The following is a 19,744-nucleotide window of genomic DNA, read 5'->3' on the forward strand; positions in this document are numbered from 1 at the left end:
TTTCTCTTAATAAAGAGGGCCCTGCCTGCTTCCCCAGCTGCTACTACCCTTACCTAAAGTCCTTTCATTGAGTATTTCAAAGTGGTTGGAGCCAAGATAAAACCAAGAATGTATTTCAAAGAAAGGTCTCAGAGGAAAACAAATCGATTTGAGTGCATTTGGAGCATGGATATCCTTAGATGTGGGGGTGCTACAGCTCTGTGAACCCCTGGGAGGGAGGGAGGAAGGGAGAGAGAGAGAGAGAGAGAGAGAGAGAGAGAGAGAGAGAGAGAGAGAGAGAGAGAGCAGTTTGCTCTAGAATGTGAGTCTCCTGGGAAATCTGTGACTACCTTATTTGAGAGCCAATGCCTAGATTCTGTGTGTGGGGGGGATGTACCCAATCTGTACCATGTATCAGAAAACTCTCCCCACTCTGGAATTTTAAAATCTTTATTATTTATTTGTGTGTGTGTGTGTGTGTGTGTGTGTGTGTAAGGATGCAGCACATTTGTGTAGAGGTCAGAGGACAACTCCCTGAAGTTAATTCTCGCCTTCCACTATGTGAGTCCAGGATTGAACTCAGGTAGGTTAGGCTTGGAGGCAAGTTCCCTTATCCACTGAGCCATCTCACTGGCTTCTGGGTTTTTATTATTTGATACAGGGTCTCACTATGTAGCTCAGGCTGGCCTCAAACTAGTGATCTTCCTGCATCAGCCTCCTGAGTGCTGTGATCACAGGCATGTGTTGCTGTGTGTTGTTAACTACTGTACTTACCTCTCTCTCCCCCTTCCTCCCTCCTTCTGGAGAAGGTCTCATGTATCCCAACGAGTCTCAAGCTAGCTATGTATCTGAGGATGATCTTGAACTCCTGATCCCCCTGCCTATATCTCCCTAGTGCTAGCATTACAGGCATACACTACCATGCCTAGTTTTAGGCAGTTGTGGTGGGCTCCAACTGTGGTCCTCAAGCACGTTTGGCAAGCACTCCACCCACTCAGCCACAGCCTTGGCCCTTTGTGTCCGTCTCTCATCCACATCTCATGAGCCTCTCAGGTGTGCTGACACGGTTTTGGAGCTGTGGTTTGAGAACCTGTACTGTGGCATGGTTTTCCTTTGCTGGACTGAACTCTGCAGGGGCCTGGACTTGGGGTCTTCAAAGCAGAGCACAAAGGCCAACTGGGACGGACCCTGTCATTGGAGCTGTGGGTGAGGCTAGAGAAGAGGACTAGCTTGGGACCTAAGTCTTCCCCTAAACAAAACTCCCCAAGGTGTCCCGTTAAATCAACAGAGCTATGTTGGTGGTAGGGCACAATGCTTGCTAATTGCTGGTAAGGCGGGGGTGATGGTGGGGGATTAGAGTGAACTTGCTGTCCTGTGTGCACCTCTGTGTTTCTGTCTGTAGAATGGTAGCACCATATTATCCTCCCAGTGCCAGGTGAAGCAGGGGAAGGGACTGCCTGTGACGTGTTCCTTGGGGGAGCTCAGCAGTGGGATTCCTACCCCCAGTACTGGAGCTTGAACTCAGGACTTCCTGCAAGCTAAGTAAGGACCTACTGCTAATTCATGCCCCCAGCCCCTCACTGGGGGATTCTAGGCAGGTGCTCTACCACTGAGCCACACCCCAGCCCCTCACTGGGGGATTCTAGGTAGGTGCTCTACCACTGAGCCACACCCCAGCCCCTCACTGGGGGATTCTAGCTAGGTGCTCTACCACTGAGCCACACCCCAGCCCCTCACTGGGGGATTCTAGCTAGGTGCTCTACCACTGAGCCACACCCCAGCCCCTCACTGGGGGATTCTAGCTAGGTGCTCTACCACTGAGCCACACCCCAGCCCCTCACTGGGGGATTCTAGCTAGGTAGGTGGTCTCCACTGAGTCACACCCCAGCCTTTTTTAATTTTTATTTTGAGATAGGGTCTCATTAAGTTCTCCAAGCTGATCTTGAATTCACTCTGTAGTTCGGGCAGGCCTGGAACTTGCTATCCTCCTGCCTCAGCCTCCCAAGTAGTTGGGCTCTCAGGCCTGCACCTTTAGGTCTGGCTTGCTTGGCAATTTTGTCGCCCTGAGGAGGAGTCTCAGGTGGCACAAACCCAAGGTCTCTTTCCCAGAGACTGAGCCAGGTCACTGTGAGCCTTGTGGGAGGGGCCCTGAATCTATGAATGGACACAAAGAAACTGCCTGGGGCTCTAAAGAGAGGGAGAACTGCCTCCCGGGGGCCCACTTGTTCCTGGCTGTCCTTGGCCTCTATGGGACCGACAGACAGAACTCCCTTTGTCCAGGAGTCTGGGCAAACCTCTTTAGTCTCTTGTCCAAGGGACTCAGGGTCGCCACTGGCAGGCACCAGCCCAGCGGGGGAGGGGCAACGGCTGTAGCAACTTTCTCCTTCTCTCTGGGAATACAGACCTCCACACCCTAGTGACAGGCCAGAGGGAGAGAGAGAGAGAGCACCTACAGAAGCCCAGGCAGGGCCTCCCAATGCCCACTCAGCATCCTCTCTCTCCATTCGTTCTGACCCTGTTCAGCATAGCCGGCCGCCCACCTTTGTCTGCAGAGTCCGGTCTCCCGCTGTTGAAGTCGATGGGAACACACTGGAACTGTGTGCAGGCCATTCAGCCTTGCCCACTGCTCACCATATTTCTATGTTCAGCCCTTATTCCTTCCAGATGTGGACTGGCAGGTCCTGGTGTGGACTGCTCATCTTTTCATTCCCCTTCTCCCGTAGATGGGCATCCAGGGGATCTCTGACAACGATTTTAGGCAGCACTGAGCCCGCCCCCCCCAGCAGAAAAATCAAACTGGTCCTTTGTTTTTTAAGTCGTTTATATCCCCTTCGTGTGTGTGTGTGTGTGTGTGTGTGTGTGTGTGTCTGTGTGTGTGTGTCTGTGTGTGTGTGTGTGTCTGTCTGTGTGTGTGTGTGTGTGTGTGTCTGTGTGTGTGTGTGTGTGTGTGTCTGTGTGTGTGTGTGTGTGTGTGTGTGTGTGTGTGTGTGTGTAAAACACACATTTTGTTTCAGAGTGATGGAGCACAGACAGCTAACAAATGGAGGTCAGAAAACAACTTTTGGGAGTCAGTCCTCTCCTTTTACCATGTGGGTCTCGGGGCTTGAACTCAGGTCGTCAGGCTTGACTGAAAGCACCTTTACCTTCTTTACTTTTAGCCAATCCCCCCCTCCCGACATGTATGTTTTTTCTCTGTCTGGTTTTGAGTACTGATTAAAACCTGAATTTTAGTAATTAAAATGTGTCTGGGTTATTAGATTTCTCTCTCTCTCTCTCTCTCTCTCTCTCTCTCTCTCTCTCTCTCTCTCCCTTTCTCTCTCTCTCTTTCCTTTTCGAGACAGGGTTTCTCTGTGTAACAGCTCTGGCTGTCCTGGAACTTGCTCTGTAGACCAGGCTGGCCTCGATCTCACAGAGATTCTCCTGCCTCTGCCTTCCTAGTGCTGGGCATGCACCACCACTGCCCAGCTAGAATTTATTTTTTAAAATCTCATTAAAGTGCTGTGGGTTTGGCTCTGTGGTAGTTAGCATGACGTTCTACCCAAAGTACCACAATCAATCAATCACTATCAATCAATCAATCAATCAGTCAATAGGGCAGGGATATGGCTCAGCTGGTAGAGTGCTTGCCTAGAATGTTCAGTTCTGCATTAACCAGATGTGGTGGCATATGCCCATCATCTGAACTTGGGCAGCAGACCCCAGAGGATTGCTGTGATTTCAAGGCCTGCCTGGGCTAGCTCTAAAAACTAATATATCTTTCATTCTCTTTGTATCTGGTCATTTCCCAGTGTAGCTGACAGTGAGGTCGGGCTGGCTTTCCCTCATATTTCCTACTTTTCCAGATCAGCAAAGTAGCCTCACCACTTAAAAATTGTGTGACTAGCCAGGTGTGGTGGCATGCATCTGTCATCCTAGCACCAGGGAGTGGAAGCAGAAGGACTGAGCATCCATGGCTACCCTAGGCTACATAGTGACATCCTATTTAAAAACAAAACATATAGATTGCGGTTTCACTTGTCCCCACCTTGATGAATGGACTTCTCAGATGTGTCTGTAAAGACATCATCATCCACAGTTGGGACCGGGGAGTTTGTCATCTGGTAATATGCTTGCTGTACAAGCCTGAGGGCCTGAGTCCTGGCACCAGAAACCACAGTAAAAAATAAGCCAGGCTCAGTAGTGTATGTGTTGTAATCCCAGTATTGGGGAGGCAGAGAATACTTGGGGCTCACTAGTCAGCCAGCCTAGATTGCTTGGGGAGTTTCAGGATAATGAGAGACCCCATCTTATAAAGTGGAGCCAGGGAGATGGCCAGAGGGTAAAGTGCTTGATGTGGTGGTGTGAGAACTAAATCCATGTAAAGCTGGACACAGTAGTGTGTATCTGAAATCTTGGTGCTTCTGTGGCAATATGGGAGGCCCAGAGAATCCCTGGAAGCTTCCAGGTCAGTTATCATGGCCAACACCATCTCAAACAATGAAAAGAGCCTGCCTCAAGCAAGGTGGAAGGCGAGGACCAATGATGGAGGCTGTCTACACACACACATACACACACACACACACACACACACACACACACACACACACACACACACACGATGAATGTAATAAATTTTGTTTTAAAGAAGCAGTTGGTCTGCACTGTTTGCTCTGTCACCTTCTGAGATCTGCTTGGTGATGGAGAGATGGAGCTCCAGATAGTCTGGGAAGTCTCATGTGCATAGAAGAGTTACAAAATGTCCACAGTCATTAGGGGCCATTCCTGTAGTTTCCTCAGGTGTACTATCTTACAACAAGCCTTGCCCTTCTCTAGTATATTGCTCTGACTTTGCCTACATCTTGGCACTTCATCTTTAAACGCATCAACCTACCTTCTCCACATGCCCAGAACACCCCCCTCACTCCTGAAACCAAACATGCCCCATTGTTCAATACTGGGACCTGATATCCGGTCACTCATCATGTTGCCCTTCCCTTCAAATAGTTCTTAAGATCAAGCTGTCATTGAGGATCTGGCTGCTGTGATATGAATGTGTATTTTATTTCCTATGTGGTCTTTTGAGTTGGTTCCTTTCATTTAGCGTAGCTTTTTCTTTTGTGGGGAGAGCTGGAGATTGAACTCAGGACCTCGAGCGTGCTAGGCCAGCCCTCAGTGGGCTGTGCCCTCTGTCCCTAGCATAGTGTTTGAGGTTCCCCTGAGCTGTAGACTATAACAGCCCATAGTTCTCTCTCTTTTTATTTTACTTGTTGTATTTGTTTGTATGTGGGGGTACACACATGCCATGGAACCTGTGTGGAAGTTAGAGGACAGCTTATGGGAGTTGGTTCTCTCCTCCGCCGTGTGGGACCAGGAATCGAACTCAAGTAGTCAGGTTTGGTAGCAGGGGTTAGTTTCGACCGAGGCAGCAGCCTGCCTCTGCCGCGAAGCAGTTACATCATCAACTGTCGCCAGGTGTCTTTCCAGCACCAGCTGTGCGAACATGTGCACCCCGTGTAAGTGCTGGCCAGTCACGGCTCGCTCTCTTACCTCCCCTTTCCTCTTGTTCTTCCCTGTTCTCTCTGTTTCTCTGTCTGTCTGTCTGCCTGCCTGCCTCTCCCATGTCCCTTTCGCTCTTTCACTCTCCCTCTCTCCCCTCCCCAATAGACCTCTTGCACTAATCCTGTTGCACATGGCGTGTTTGCTTAGTGGCGTATCTTGGCAGGGCCCGCTGAGAGGTACCCACTGTGCCTTTTTTTTTTTTTAATCCTTACAGCTTAGTCGCTGAGCCATCTCGCTGGCCCCACTCTCTTTTAACGTCGTGTGTATACACTCGCCTATGTGTGTGCAGCTCAAATGCACGTGTGCACACGTGCTGATAGAGACTGACTCCAGGTGGCTTCCTCGGTTGCCCTCCATCTTATTTTTCTGATTGTCTCTCACTGAACCCAGGAGCTCAGCGAGTCAGCTAGACTGACTGGCCGGGAAGGGGACTCAGCATTCTGTTCTCAGCTGCCAGGGTCTGGCCTTGGATTCTGGCTCAGTCTGGGAGCCTGCCAAGGGGCTGCAGCCACATGGCCATCGGGGCTTCAAGGCTGGCCACAGAATGGAAAGTCTGTTCTCAAGAGATGGGGGAGAAGGGCTTAGCCTCCGCCTTTACTTTGCCTATCACAGGCCTGCTAAGAGTGTTGGCTGTCTCACTGGAAATTTCTAGCTATCGTTTTTTGGTTTGTTAGTTTCAAACAAGGTTTTTGTTGTGGAGCCCAGGTTGGCCTTGAACACCTAAGTCTGCTGCCTCTGCCTGCCCAGTGTTGGGATTAGCACACTCAGTTTCCCACAGTCTTGGGGTTGCTTCTTTGACTGGTAGTTTGCTTCTGAAGCAGCTACACTTGATATATTTTGTCTGTTAACATCAGAGCTCTGGGGCTGGGGGTAGTGACTTGGGAGGTCAAGTGTCTGCTGCACAAACACAAGGACATGTAGAAAGTTGGGCGTAGCAGTGTACATCTGTAACCCCAGCCCTGGGGAGGCAGAGACTGGTGCGTCCCTAGAGCCCATTGGCATCCAACCGAGCCAAATCGGTCAGCTTCAGGCTCAGAGAGAGACCCTGAGATCTCAGAAAGGAAGGTGGAGAGTGGCTGAGGAAAACACCCAGTGTCAACTCCTGGCCTCCACAGGCACCCATGCACACGTGAGCATACATCTCTCTCTCTCTCTGACAGACAGACAGACAAATAGACACACACAGATAGACAGGCAGGCAGACAGGCAGACACACACACACACACACACACACACACACACAGTGCCCTGATCTTCTACAGGGGACTGATACATTCATACATTGGAATACTTCTCAGCACTGAAGAGGAAGCGGGGCTGGGGGAGCGGCTTGTTGGGGAACACTTGCCTGGTGTCTTGATATCCTTTCCTGTTGCTGTGATGAAATATCCTGACAAGGACCACATAAGGCAGAAAGGACTTATTTCAGCTGAAGTTCAAGGGTCCTATCCATCACGGCAGGCAAGTCAAGGCAGCAGGGGCTTGAGGCAGTTGATCACACTGTACCCACCATCAGAAGAATGGAGAGAAGATTGTATGCTGCTGCTCACTCAGCTCCACCCTGCTTTTGAGACAGGTTCTCACTATGTATACCTGGCTGACCTGAAACTCTCTCTGTAGCCCAGGCTGGCCTCTAACTCCCAGAGAAGTGCCTGCCTCTGCCTCCAGGAGGATTAGGATTAAAGATGTGGCCTCCTTCTCTATCTATACATTCTAGGATCCCATCCAGGGAATGGGTACCATCCACAGTGGGCGAGTCTTTCCACCTCAATTAATAAAATCAAGATAATCCCCACAAGAATGACTGGAGGCTGGATTCTCAGGTGATTCTAGATTCTGTCAACTCGTCAGTTGACACTAACCGTCACGCCTAGCACGCACAAGGCCTTGGGCTCCTTCTCCAGTACTGCAAAAGAAAATGAATCACAAAGAAAATAAAAAGAAGAGGGGCTGTGGAGATGGCTCAGTTGGCATATCCAGTGCCAACTGAGGACCGGAGTTCAGTCCTCAGCATCCACGTACAGACTTGGTGTGATATCAACCTCTACATACATGTGCAAGCACACACACAAAGTAAATAAATAAAAAACTTCGTAAAAGAGCAACACACTGAGCCAATGAAATGATTCGTCAGTGAGAAGCTCTTGCTGCCTTGCATAGCCGTGTGAGTCTGAGTCCTGGAACCCACAAGATAGAAGAAGAGAACCAACTCTTACATTGTTTGCTGACCTTCACGCGGATACCCTGACTCAAACTCTCTAAAAAATTAGGAAAGAGCATATAACAACGCAGGTAAAATTCATTATACTAAATGTTAAAACCTGACTTAAAGGCTGTGTAATGGGGAAAAGGAGACAAAAGAGTTGAGAAATGACCAAAATAATCTTTAACAAGAATTTTTTTTCAGTGTTGGGGATAGAAACCAGGGCCTGGTACATACATACTAGGCATATGGTCTACTGCCAAACCATACCTCCAGAACCTCACTGGGTCGGGGGGGCGGGGAGTTGTTTCTAGGCAGGTGCTCTATCACTGACCCCACCTGCACCCCTCACTGGGGTTATCTAGACAAGTGCAGTACCACTGAGCTGTATCCTCAGCCCTAAGGTTTCCTTTAGTGTGGTCCATTTTTCTTTTGCATACACAAGTTCGTCTTTGACTCATTTGCATAACTTGTTTGCTATAGAAAGCACAGCTCCCTTCCACCTAAGAATGTGCTTTGTCTTGATTCATCTATTGATTTTCTGAAACAGGGTCTCGTGTAGTTCAGGTTAGCCTCAAATTTACTGTGTAGCTCAGGCTGCCCTTAATGCCCTTAATGTCCTGATCCTGACCTGGGGTTACAGGCATGCATCATTATAGCCAGCTACATTATTTAAGGGTGATGACGAGTTCATGATCAAAAAAATCCATTAAAACTCCCAAACCATGTTATAAAATAGAGAGACCTTTTTATTGTATACAAATTAAAACACAAAAGGTAAATTTGTTGCTCTTTAAAATGGCTGTCTAGGGCTTTTTGAAGAAAAACACTGGGTCACAAAGAGTTAAAAGAAAAGTCCATGGGTCTTTGGGGTGGTGGGAATGGTTTCTTGGGTTTTTGCCAAGGCATGCTCCCCCCACCTTCAAGCCTCTCTTTTTTTCCTCCTCCATCACCCTCCATTCAATAGCTACAGCCTAAAGGAGAGACAAGGGGAGTTTTGTGGAAGACAGAAATAAATAAATAACGGCCTGCCCCAGGTCGCCACGGCAACCGTGACATCACCCTGGACCCGCATTGCTGGCACCATGGGTGGCTTGCCTGGAGTTAAAGGCACAGGAGAGGATAAGGTGGCTCCTGGTGACAGGTGCAGGACCTCCTCCCTGCAGAGGGTGATGAGCTTGCCCACCTGTGGGTCTCTCAGTTGTCTACCTACCTTCAGACCAGCTGGTGGCCGCATCAACTGTCATTGCTTCTTGGGGGCTTTGATAGAGCTAATTAACACGCCTGCTGTGACATGGGCCAGTGTCATCTGCCCGCAGGAATGGAGTAGCCTACACGCAGTGCTTGGGCACAGAGTTATTCTTTCACAATTCTTGGAGGGCTGACTTCCAGGATCGAGGTGTGGGCAGGGCTTGTTCTTTCTAGTCCTGAGGTCTCCTCTTCTATGTTCTGGGATCTTTGGTGGCTTGGAGAAATGTTGCTCCCATCTTCGCCTCTGTGATATAAGGCCATCTTCTCCCTGCAGCTGTCTTATATGTCATCCTTCTCTATATTGTTCTTCTGCAAAATTTTATTTGTGGTACTGGAGCTTGAACCTAGGGTCTTGCATATGCTGAGCCATGCCCTGGTCCCTCATTGGGGGATTCCAGGCAAGTTCTCTCCCACTGAGCCACACCCCAGCCCCTCACTGGGGGATTCTAGGCAGGTGCTCTCCCACTGAGCCACACTCCAGCCCCTCACTGGGGATTCTAGGCAGGTGCTCTACCACTGAGTCACACCCCAGCCCACTGGGGGATTCTAGGCAGGTGCTCTACCACTGAGCTACACCCCCAGCCCCTCACTGGAGGATTCTAGGCAGTTGCTCTACCACTGAGCCACACCCCAGCCCCTCACTGGAGGAGTCTAGGCAGTGCTCTACCACTGAGCCACATCTCCAGACCTCTTTGTGCTTTGAGTCAGGACCCCACTAAGTTGCCCAGGGTTAGTCTCAACCTCACTTTATATCTCCAGCAGCTCTCAAACTTGTGACTCTCCTGTCTCAGCTTCCCAAACAGCTTGGATAATCTGCACCAGATGTGTGCCTGGTTTTCTTTCTTTTTTAAAAATATCATTATTATTTTTTATGTGTATGGGTGTTTCGCCTGCATTATATGTTTCATATCCCCTGGAGATAGACTTATAGACAGCTGTGAGCTGCCATATGGATGCTGGGAATTGAACCCGGGTCTTTTGGAGGAACAGCCAGTGCTCTTAACCGCTGAGCTAACTCTCCAGCCCCCACATGTCTGGTTTGCAATCTGCCCCTGCAAAGGCACCCAGATCCTGGGATAGAAAACCCTGGGAGTTGGTTGTTATGATCCAGAAGCCCTGGGACTTTCAGCCTGGCACCTTAGTTTTCTCACCTGTCTGATGAGCTCGGCGTTCCCCTGTCCATGTGACAGTGGAATTACGTGACCAGGACTGTGCAGTCCGGGGTGAATGCTGTGGAAGAGCAGTGGTCAGAGCAGTGGGTCAGGGGAGCTGACATGGTCTCTGGAGTCGTGGAGGTGTCATCATATCTCAGACACAGGAGCATCAGAACAAGCCATGTGACTAGCACAGAACAACTTCCCTCCAGCCTTTGTCCCTGCCTTGCCACGCCGGCATTCCAGAAGCTAGCCTACAGAAGGCATCCAATAAATGCTCTGTGGACTGTAGTAGCAGAGGGCAGGCTCACAGAAAGCCCCCCATCAAAAGCTCCAGCATATTTACCAGCACGACTCCAGTATACAAAAGGTGTTCAATAAATGGTCCCTGAACTGTCCCGGACTTGCAGACAGCATATAGAAGGTGCTCCACAGATGCTCCATCTACTGTTGCAAGAGAGTACTGGCAAACAGAGGGTGCTAAATGCATGTTCCAGGGACCTTGCATTGATCCAGCAGGTACTCAATAAAACCTCAAAAAATCATGATGCACAGAGGTCTTTGTTCTGAGCCATACGTTTTGGAGGAACGCACAGTAATAATTGTGTTCATATGTGTGCGAACACGCATGTGGACACCAAAGGAAGATCCTGAGTATTTTTCTCTATCAGTCTCTGTTTTGTTACCTTAAGACAGGGTCTGTGTCTGAATCAGATCAGAAGCTCAGGTATACTGGCCAGTGAGATGTCAGGATCTGTCTGTGTGTGTCGTCTCTCCTCCGCCGCCAGTGCTGGCATTATAGGAGTGTACAGCCACACCCAACTTTTTCACATGAGTGCTTCAGGATTCAAACTCAGGTCCTTGTGTTGTGCAGCAAGCACTTTTACCCACTGAGCATTTATTTCTTCAGCCTGTATAACTAGAGTCATGAGGGACTAAGCTCGATGTCTTTGGGTGTCATCTGCCTCCCTCTGGTGGAGGATGCTGGGTGAAACTCCAGGGGAAACGAGAGTCTGCAGAGAACACTGACAGCTTGCTGGTTCTGTCTTTTGGGCTGAGAGCCAGATGTGTACAGGTGTTTCCATCAGAAGATCTGGACACCTCTTCCTGGCCCCACTGACTCTCAAGTGTCAACCAGGCTCACTGAAATGCCCTTCATACTCATGTCATGGTAGAGCCAGGTTCAGAAGCCAGCTGGGCTGGGACCAAGTCTTGTACCACCTGGTGATGTCACTTCTCTGCTCCAAACTGTGCTGTATGGAGACAAAGACATTTTGAGGGTTCCATACACCAACACACAAGAAATGCTTGTTATTTTAAAATATTTATTTATGAGACAGGGTCTCAATATGTAGCCCTGGCTGACCTGAGACTCTCTGAGTAGACCAGGCTGGCCCTGAAATCACATAGATTTACCTGCTCTGCCTCTTAAGAGCTGGGATTAAAAGTGTGTACCACAAATGTTTACTAGTGTGCATGTGTGATGTGTGTGTGTGTGTGCGTGTGTGTGTGTGTGTGTGTGTGTGTGTGTGTGTGTGTGTGTGTGTACACATATATGCAGGTGTACAAAGAGGCTATGATGACCTCAGATCTCCTGGAACTGGAGTTCTAGGGGTTGTGGGCTGCGTGATGTGGGTGTTGGGATCTGAACTGGGTCCTTTGCAAGAGCAGTAAGAACTCTTAACCCCTGAGCCATCTCTAGCTCCAGGAATTCTTATTTTTAAGAGAAATTTAAATCTAGAACTGTGGCTCAGTTGGTGGTAATGTGCTTGCATAGTTTGCATGAAGCCATGGGGTCCATCCAGTGCTGCAAGAGCCAGGTGTGGTGATGTGTATCTGTAATCCCAGCACTCAGGATCCTCCTGCCTCTGCCCCGTAAGTGCAGGGGTTACACATGTGCCGTGATTACGTGTGTTTATGAGGTGCTGGGGTGGTAGTCAGAGCTTTGCACATGCTAGGAAAGCACTCAGCCTGCTGAGTTGTCTCCTCATCCCCAGTAAATAAACATCATATTGAGGATTAGACACGGAACACTTAGTGGGAAAAGATGTTTATTACTTAGGGCTGAGGAGATGACTCGCCAGGTAAAGCACCTGCTGGATAAGCATGAGGGCCTGAGTTCAAATCCCAGAACCCATGTAAAAGGCAGGTGCATGTGATGACAGAGCTTGCAGTGGGAAGTGGGGAGGGGCTGGAGACAGGCAGGTCTCTGAGGCTCACTGACCAGCCAGCCTAGTTGAAATGGCATGCTCTGGGTTCAGTAACTGACCCTGTCTGAAAAAAAAGGGAGGGATGCAATTGAGGCAGACACTCGATGTCGGCTACTGGCCTATGTGTGTGAATACAAAAGCAAGCACATCCGCATGCACCACACAAGCACATACACACAATTGAAAACTGCAGTACTCAGAAATCGAGACGGGCCGGCCGTGGTGGCGCACGCCTTTAATCCCAGCAGTCGGGTGGCAGAGCTAGGTGGATCTCTGTGAGTTCGAGGTCAACCTGGTCTACAGAGCGAGATCCAGGACAGGCACCAAAACTACACAGAGAGAAACCCTGTCTCAAAAAAACCAAGAGAGAGAGAAAGAGAGGGCGGGGGCGGGAAAGCTGTGTGGGTGAGAATCTGGACTCTGGCTTCCTCATCCAGTCTTTCTGAAACTCTTTCTGCCTCTCATTGCAGGTTTATGAATGACCGAGTCCCGGCACACAAGAGGTACCAGCCCACAGAGTATGAACATGCAGCCAACTGTGCTACCCATGCTGTGAGTTGACTTAATGGGGTACTGACATGGGGACCCTTCGGGGGGGGGGGGGTAAGGAAGGCACTCTCCTCAATCTATTGTATATATATTATCTGTCTGTATATGCAGGTGAGTGCAGGTGCTCATGGAGGCCTGAAGAGGGCGTCAGATTTCCTGGAGCTGAAGTTTCAGGCAGTTGTGAACTGCTCAGTGTGGGTGCTGGGATTGAACCCAGGTCCTCTAAAAGAACTCTTTTAGAGGACTGAAAGCTGGATGTAATGGTGCACACCTTTAGTCTCAGCATCCTGGAGGCAGAGGCAGAGGAGGCAGGAGGATCTCTGTGAGTTTGAGGCCAGCACAGCAAGCTCCAGGACAGCCAGAGCTACATAGAGAGATCCTGAAAAAAAGAGCACAGATCACTTTTAACTGATGAGTCATCTCTTGTTTCTTTAAAATTATTTATTTTTTATTTGTGTGTGAGTGTGGGTGTGCAAATGTGGAGGTCAGAGGACAACTTTCAGAATTGCACTGTGGGGCTCAGGGATCAAACTTAGGTATCAGGCTTACATGAAATCATCTTGCTGACTCCATCTTGTTTTATGGATGCTGTCTCTCACTGGGACCTGGAGAGTCAAGTAGCCTTGGCTGACTGACTTGACGATGCCAGGGGCCTGCCAATTTCTGCTTCCCAATACTGGGATTCCAAGCATGGGATTCAGCTTTTGACATGGGTTCTAGGGATCTGAACTCAGGTCCTCATGATTGCACAGCCAGCAATTTGCTGATGGGGCCATCTCCTCAGTCCTTCTCAAACCACCCCATGTGACCTGCTTCTTTAATCTCCCAGGGGTCCCAGTAGTGTGGGCCTAAAGGAAGCACGATGGACTATAGAACTGTAGGCGGATTTTTCTGTCCCATCAGCCAGCTTCCAAATCACAACACAGAGACTTATTATTAATTATAAAAGCTTGGCTGATAGCTTAGGCTTGTTTCTAACTAGCTCTTAACAATTTAAATTAAGTCATTTCTATCAATCTACGTGTTGCCACATGGCTCATGCCTTTACCTGTCCTCTAGCATGTCTTGCTCCCTCTGTGTCTGCTGACGACTCCGCCCTTCTTCTTCCCATCATCTTCTGTGTCTGGCTGTCTCATCTATACCTCCTGCCTAGCTAATGGCCATTCAGCTTTTTATTAAACCAATCAGAATGACACATCTTCACCCTGTACAAAAAGATTATTCCACAACATTTACCATGCTAGAATGACCTGTCCATCACTCAGTTGTTGAACAATTTCCGGTACTCTCATGAGGAAAAGATGGAAGGTTTAGGGGAGGCAGGTCACAGATTTGTAAAGGTAAAGGATTCAGGGGTTCATTTTCTATAGCTTTTGACTGGCCTACCTCTCCCCCTGCTCTGTCTCCTCTTGAAATGGGGTCTCGTGTAGCTCAGGCTAGTCTTAAACTCACTATGTAGCTAAGGATGAACTTGAATTCTGAAGGTTCTTCCTTCAATCTCCACCTCCTGAAAGCTGGGATTACAGGTGTTCACTACCATGCCTGCTTTATGTGGTGATGGAGAAGGAACTCAGGGCTTTGGGAATGATACACAAGTCTTCTTCCAATGCAACTATGGAACTGTACATTTCAAAAAGCTTGAAAGAGGGTTGGGGATGTAGCTCAGTTGGTAGAGTCCTTGTACAGTATGAGGGAGGCCCAAGGTACTACCCCCAGCACTGCAAACAAGAAACAAACAAACCTACAAGGATTTGGGAGTTTTTATCCTAAAGCAAGGATAAAAATGTGAGGGAAGCCGGGCGGTGGTGACGCACGCCTTTAATCCCAGCACTCGGGAGGCAGAGCCAGGCGGATCTCTGTGAGTTCGAGGCCAGCCTGGGCTACCAAGTGAGTCCCAGGAAAGGCGCAAAGCTACACAGAGAAACCCTGTCTCGAAAAACCAAAAAAAAAAAAAAAAAAAAAAAAAAAATGTGAGGGGATAGCTGTCTTTGATTTGAGTTCAGGTCCCTGTACCCATGGCAGACAGCTCACAAACAGCCTGTAACTCCATCTTCGGGGATTCTAATGCCTTCTTCTGTCCTCCACTGGCACCTGCACTCAATGCATCCCTCCACAAACATAATTAAAATGAATTCTTAAATAATGATGATGATGATGATGATGATAAAACTCTGCATGGAGCCAGGTGTGGTGGCACAGGTCTGTGACTCTAGCCTTTGGGAGGCTGAGATAGGCGATAGTTATGAGTTTGAGGCTAGCCTGCCATGAAATTCTGTCTCAAACAGAATTTTCATGGAACCACATGAACATGTACAACTTTTTTTTTTTTTTTTTTTTTTTTTTTTGGTTTTTCGAGACAGGGTTTCTCTGTGTAGCTTTGCGCCTTTCCTGGAACTCGCTTTGGAGACCAGGCTGGCCTCGAACTCACAGAGATCCGCCTGGCTCTGCCTCCCGAGTGCTGGGATTAAAGGCGTGCGCCACCACTGCCCGGCTGATGTACAACTTTTTAAAATCTGTGTGTTTGTGTGTGTGTGTGTGTATGTGTGTGTGTGTGTGTGCATGTGAGGTGTGTGTGCCTATTTGTTGTGAGAGTGTGAGCACACGTGTGCCATGATGCAGGTGTGGAGGGCAGAGGGCAAGGTGTCGTTTCTCACCTCCCACCTTGTTTGAGATGGTCTCTGTTGGACAGGTGTAGGCCAGGCTAGCTCGCCCATGAGTTTTTGTGAATTCTCCCATCTCACTGTAGAAATGCTGGGATTGTGTAAAAGTGCCGGGATTACAGACATGTGTTACCATGTGACCCAAACCACAGGAATAAGGGTTCAAAGCAGCATGGTGTTGAGGAGGAGGACCAGGAATGAGGAAATAAAGACAGAAGGCTGCAATCAGGAGGGCTGCATGAGGTCTCTTTCTTTCCTTCCTTCCTCCCTTCCTTTCTTTCCTTCCTCCCTCCCTCCCTCCCTCCCTCCCTCCCTCCCTCCCTTCCTTTGACACCGTTTCTCTGTATAACAGTTCTGGCTGTCCTGGAACTCATTCTATAGACCAGGCTGGCCTCGAACTCAGAGATCCACCTGCCTCTGCCTCTCAACATCTGGGATTAAAGGCGTGCACCACCACCGCGTTTTATATACTATTTGCAGGGGGAAATGGGACAGAGTCAACAGAAACCTATCCCACAGTGGGACAAAGTCAGCAGGGAGCTAATCAAGCAATGTTGCACAAAAGGGACACCAGATATCTCAAGTGTGTCGCAGACTGAGCACACAGTGGCCTTGGACTGATAAGAACAGCCCTTTAGTAGGGAAGAGTTAGATTCCCAGGATCTGAAATTGCAGCTTCCCCAAGATTCAGCCTTCAGGCCATTACTGGCTGTGCCAAGCATGTTCATGGTTTTAGACAGGGAACTATGTTCCTTCTCCATACATCAGGGCCTTAGGAAAGCCTTGGATTGCCTGGCTCCCAACAACCACACCTGTCGTTATTTGGGTTCTCAGGATCTGAACTTGGGTCCTCACACTTGCATGGCAAGTGCCCCACCCATTGAGCCATCTACCCAGTCCATTATGCACAAGCTTTCATTTGTAATTGTAATTTTATGTCGATGGGTATTTGGCCTGGACGTTTGTCTGTTCACTGTGTGCATGCCTAGTGTCCACAGAGGCCAGAAGATGGGATCAGATTCCCTAGAGCTGGAGTTACAGGTAGTTGTAAGCCACTGTGTGGGTGCTGAGAATTGAACCTGGGTCAGCCAGTGCTCTTAATCACTGAGCTGTCTCTTCAGCTCCCAATAGGTACAGTTTTTATGTCTTATATGTCAATTCAAGTTTTTGAAAGATGAAAATGGACCTCATTCCTCTGAAATGAAATGTCTCACTTCTTTAGTGGCACTGTTAGCCTTCATGTGCTCGGTGGGCACCATGTTGTCTAGGTAATGGGAGCACGATCTAGAGAAAGGGAGCGAGTCAGTGCAGAGATCTTGGGGCTCTGTACTCCCCTGAGCCTGGCCGGTGAGGATGGCTCAGTAAAATGCTTTCTACACAAGCATGAGGACCTGAGTTATTCCCAACGCCTTCATGGTAGAAGAGAACTGCCTATCTCTCATCTCCAATAGTGCACACACACACACACACACACACACACACACACACACACACACTCAGTTAACAAAAATGTTTCCAATAGACAAACAAGCGGGGTGAACAGTGCCTGAGGAATGATGCCTGAGGTTGATCTTTGGCTTTCACATGCACGTGCAGGAAAGTGTAACCCAGTGCCATAATAAGTCACATAAAGAGCCTGCTGTGCTCCACAGCACACACTCCCCCCATGCAACCCACAAAAGGGCTGCCGGTCCTTGCAGGTGGAGAGATGCTTCAGCAATTGAGAACATGCACTGCTCTTGTAGAGGATCTGAATTTGTTTCCTAGCACTCGTGTTATGGGTGATATTTAAGATCATGTTTAAGACAGCCAACTATCTTAAAACCATCAGAAAGTCCAGCTCCTAGGGATCCAGTTTCCTCTTCTGATCTCTATGGACTCCTGCATTCATAATGTAACTCCCAGCCCCACCCCACATATATACACAAAATTAAAAATAAAACATATCTTCAGAAAATGTATCTATTTTTAAAAAGACTGGCCCTGTTCTGTCTTCTCTCACTCTAGTTCTGGATCATTCCCAGCATTCTTGGCAGCTCCAACCTCTACTTCCTGTCGGACGATGACTGGGAGACCATATCTGCCTGGATCTACGGCCTTGGCCTCTGTGGCCTCTTTGTAGTATCCACCATTTTCCACACAGTCTCCTGGAAGAAGAGCCACCTCAGGTACCCTCCACCCAACCCACGGGAAGGGCACATGGGCATACACTCTGTACACACGTAGTCGGAAGCTTGCCAGCATTCACCTGAAGCACTTTCATAAACCCCCAGCATGGCAGGCAGCCTGGAAAACTGTTGCTCTGGTCCCTTACAGGTGGAGAGACTCAGGCTGGAGGGGGTGTCTCCAGGGTGGGGTGGGCACCTCTCACAACTCTGTCTCTCAGTCTCTCTTCCACTGGGGAAGACAAGGCTGTCCCTAGGCAGTGCTGTGGGCGCTCCTGTACCTCCCTGGGACACAGGGGTTATGACCTGCCACCTCTCTACCCACCCTAGGATGGTAGAACACTGCCTGCACATGATCGACCGGATGGTCATTTACTTCTTCATCGCGGCCTCCTATGCTCCTTGGTGAGTGCCAGCAACCCTCCCTGCTACTGGCTGCCTTCCTTTCTCCTGTTTGAATTTCTGTTTACATTTGGGTGGGTGATTGGTGACCACACAGATAGGGGAGTAGGTGAAAAGACATGCTCATCCTCTCTCTTGTGCCAAGAAATACCTACTTATTACCAGTGTCCTTCAAGGGTTGTTGTAGGCAAAAAAAGAGCAAATATGTATGTCTGTGTGTATGCAAATACTTATGTATACATTAACATGTATTAACATATATTTACAGATATAAATGTCAACGGCTGTATAGATGTATAGATACATTTGTACATATATGCAGATATGCATGTGGTTTTGTTTTTGTTTTTTATCATTATTTGTGTGTGTATGTGAGAGAGAGAGAGAGAGAGAGAGTGCGTGCGTGCGTGCGTGCGTGCGTGCGTGTGTGTGTGTGTGTGTGTGTGTGTGTGTGTGTGTGTGAGGGGGGGGTGTCTCAGGTTACCCAGGCCAGCCTTGAACTCCCTATGTATCTTAGGCTAGCCTTGGATTCCTGATCCTTCTGCCTCTGCTTTTCCAGTGCTGCGATTTCAAGTATGTACCATGGTGCCTGGCTTATATGTGTGTTTTAAAAGCATTACTTTGTGTTGGGTGTGGTGATGCACACCTTTAATCCCAGTACTTGGGAGGCAGAGGAGGGTAGATCTCTGTGAGTTTTAGGTCAGCAGGGCTACATAGTGAGACCCTGTTTCAAAAAAATATATTCTTTTTTTTTTTTGGAGCTGAGGACCAAACCTGGGGCCTTGTGCTTGCTAGGCAAGCGCTCTGCCACTGAGCTAAATCCCTATATTCATTTTAAAGATATTTTTATCTTTTTTTTCTCCTCGTGGTGCTGGGAATCAAATCAGTTCTCTATCACTGAGCCATACTTCCCCTCTACGTTTCATACATATACTGTACATTGTAAAGCATGTATTTAGACACATGTGTGGCATGTACTTGCAACCCCAGGCTTTGGGAGGCTGAGGCAAAGCCTGAAGCCAACCCTGGCTATATAGTGAGCCCCTGTCTGGGAAACAAAAATGCCAAGTATCTATTCATACTTTTACCTCATGCCTGTTTTCCTTTTCGTGTGCGTGTGTGTGTGTGTGTGTGTGTGTGTGTGTGTGTGTGGTGTACATATGTGTGCGTGTTTTTGTGTGTTGATGTCTGGAATCACCCTCCATCATTCTTCAGGAATATGGATGACCACATTTCTTCCACACAGAAAACTACATTTTTTTAAAACCACTGTGATATAGGGAGAGCTTAGACTTTCTTTCACAAGTGCTAGGTAAACATTCTTCCTCCCACACTTTTCTGAGATGGCATCTTGCTATGTTGCCTTGGCTGGTTAGAAACTTCTGTGAACAGATCATCTGACTTCAGTCTTCCTTGGGCAGCTGGGACTACAGTGTGTACCATCATGCTCTGCTACTTAACATGTTTCTCTCTCTCTCTCTCCGCCCCCCTTCCTTCATTCCTTTCTTTCTTTCTTTTCTTTTCCTTTTTTTTTTTTTTTTTTTTTTGATTTTTCGAGACAGGGTTTCTCTGTGTAGCTTTGCACCTTTCCTGGAACTCACTTTGGAGACCAGGCTGGCCTCGAACTCACAGA

The 19,744-nt window shown here is 48.5% G+C and overlaps 1 protein-coding gene across 2 annotated transcripts in view; it reads left to right on the forward strand.

Annotated features, from left to right (window-relative positions):
* Mmd2 (monocyte to macrophage differentiation associated 2) overlaps positions 1-19,744 on the forward strand; it is a 52,888-nt gene that overhangs the window by 22,862 nt on the left and 10,282 nt on the right. For both annotated transcript variants that reach the window (XM_052754183.1, XM_052754182.1), the window contains exons 2-4: positions 12,806-12,887; positions 17,552-17,712; positions 18,040-18,114. In XM_052754183.1, coding sequence (XP_052610143.1) covers positions 12,810-12,887; positions 17,552-17,712; positions 18,040-18,114 — 314 coding nt within the window. In that variant the 5' untranslated portion in view covers positions 12,806-12,809. The remainder of the gene's footprint in view (positions 1-12,805; positions 12,888-17,551; positions 17,713-18,039; positions 18,115-19,744) is intronic.

The sequence above is a fragment of the Peromyscus californicus genome, unplaced genomic scaffold (assembly GCF_007827085.1).
Source record: "Peromyscus californicus insignis strain IS unplaced genomic scaffold, ASM782708v3 Scaffold_2__1_contigs__length_46816999, whole genome shotgun sequence".
In the NCBI taxonomy this organism is placed as follows: domain Eukaryota; kingdom Metazoa; phylum Chordata; class Mammalia; order Rodentia; family Cricetidae; genus Peromyscus; species Peromyscus californicus.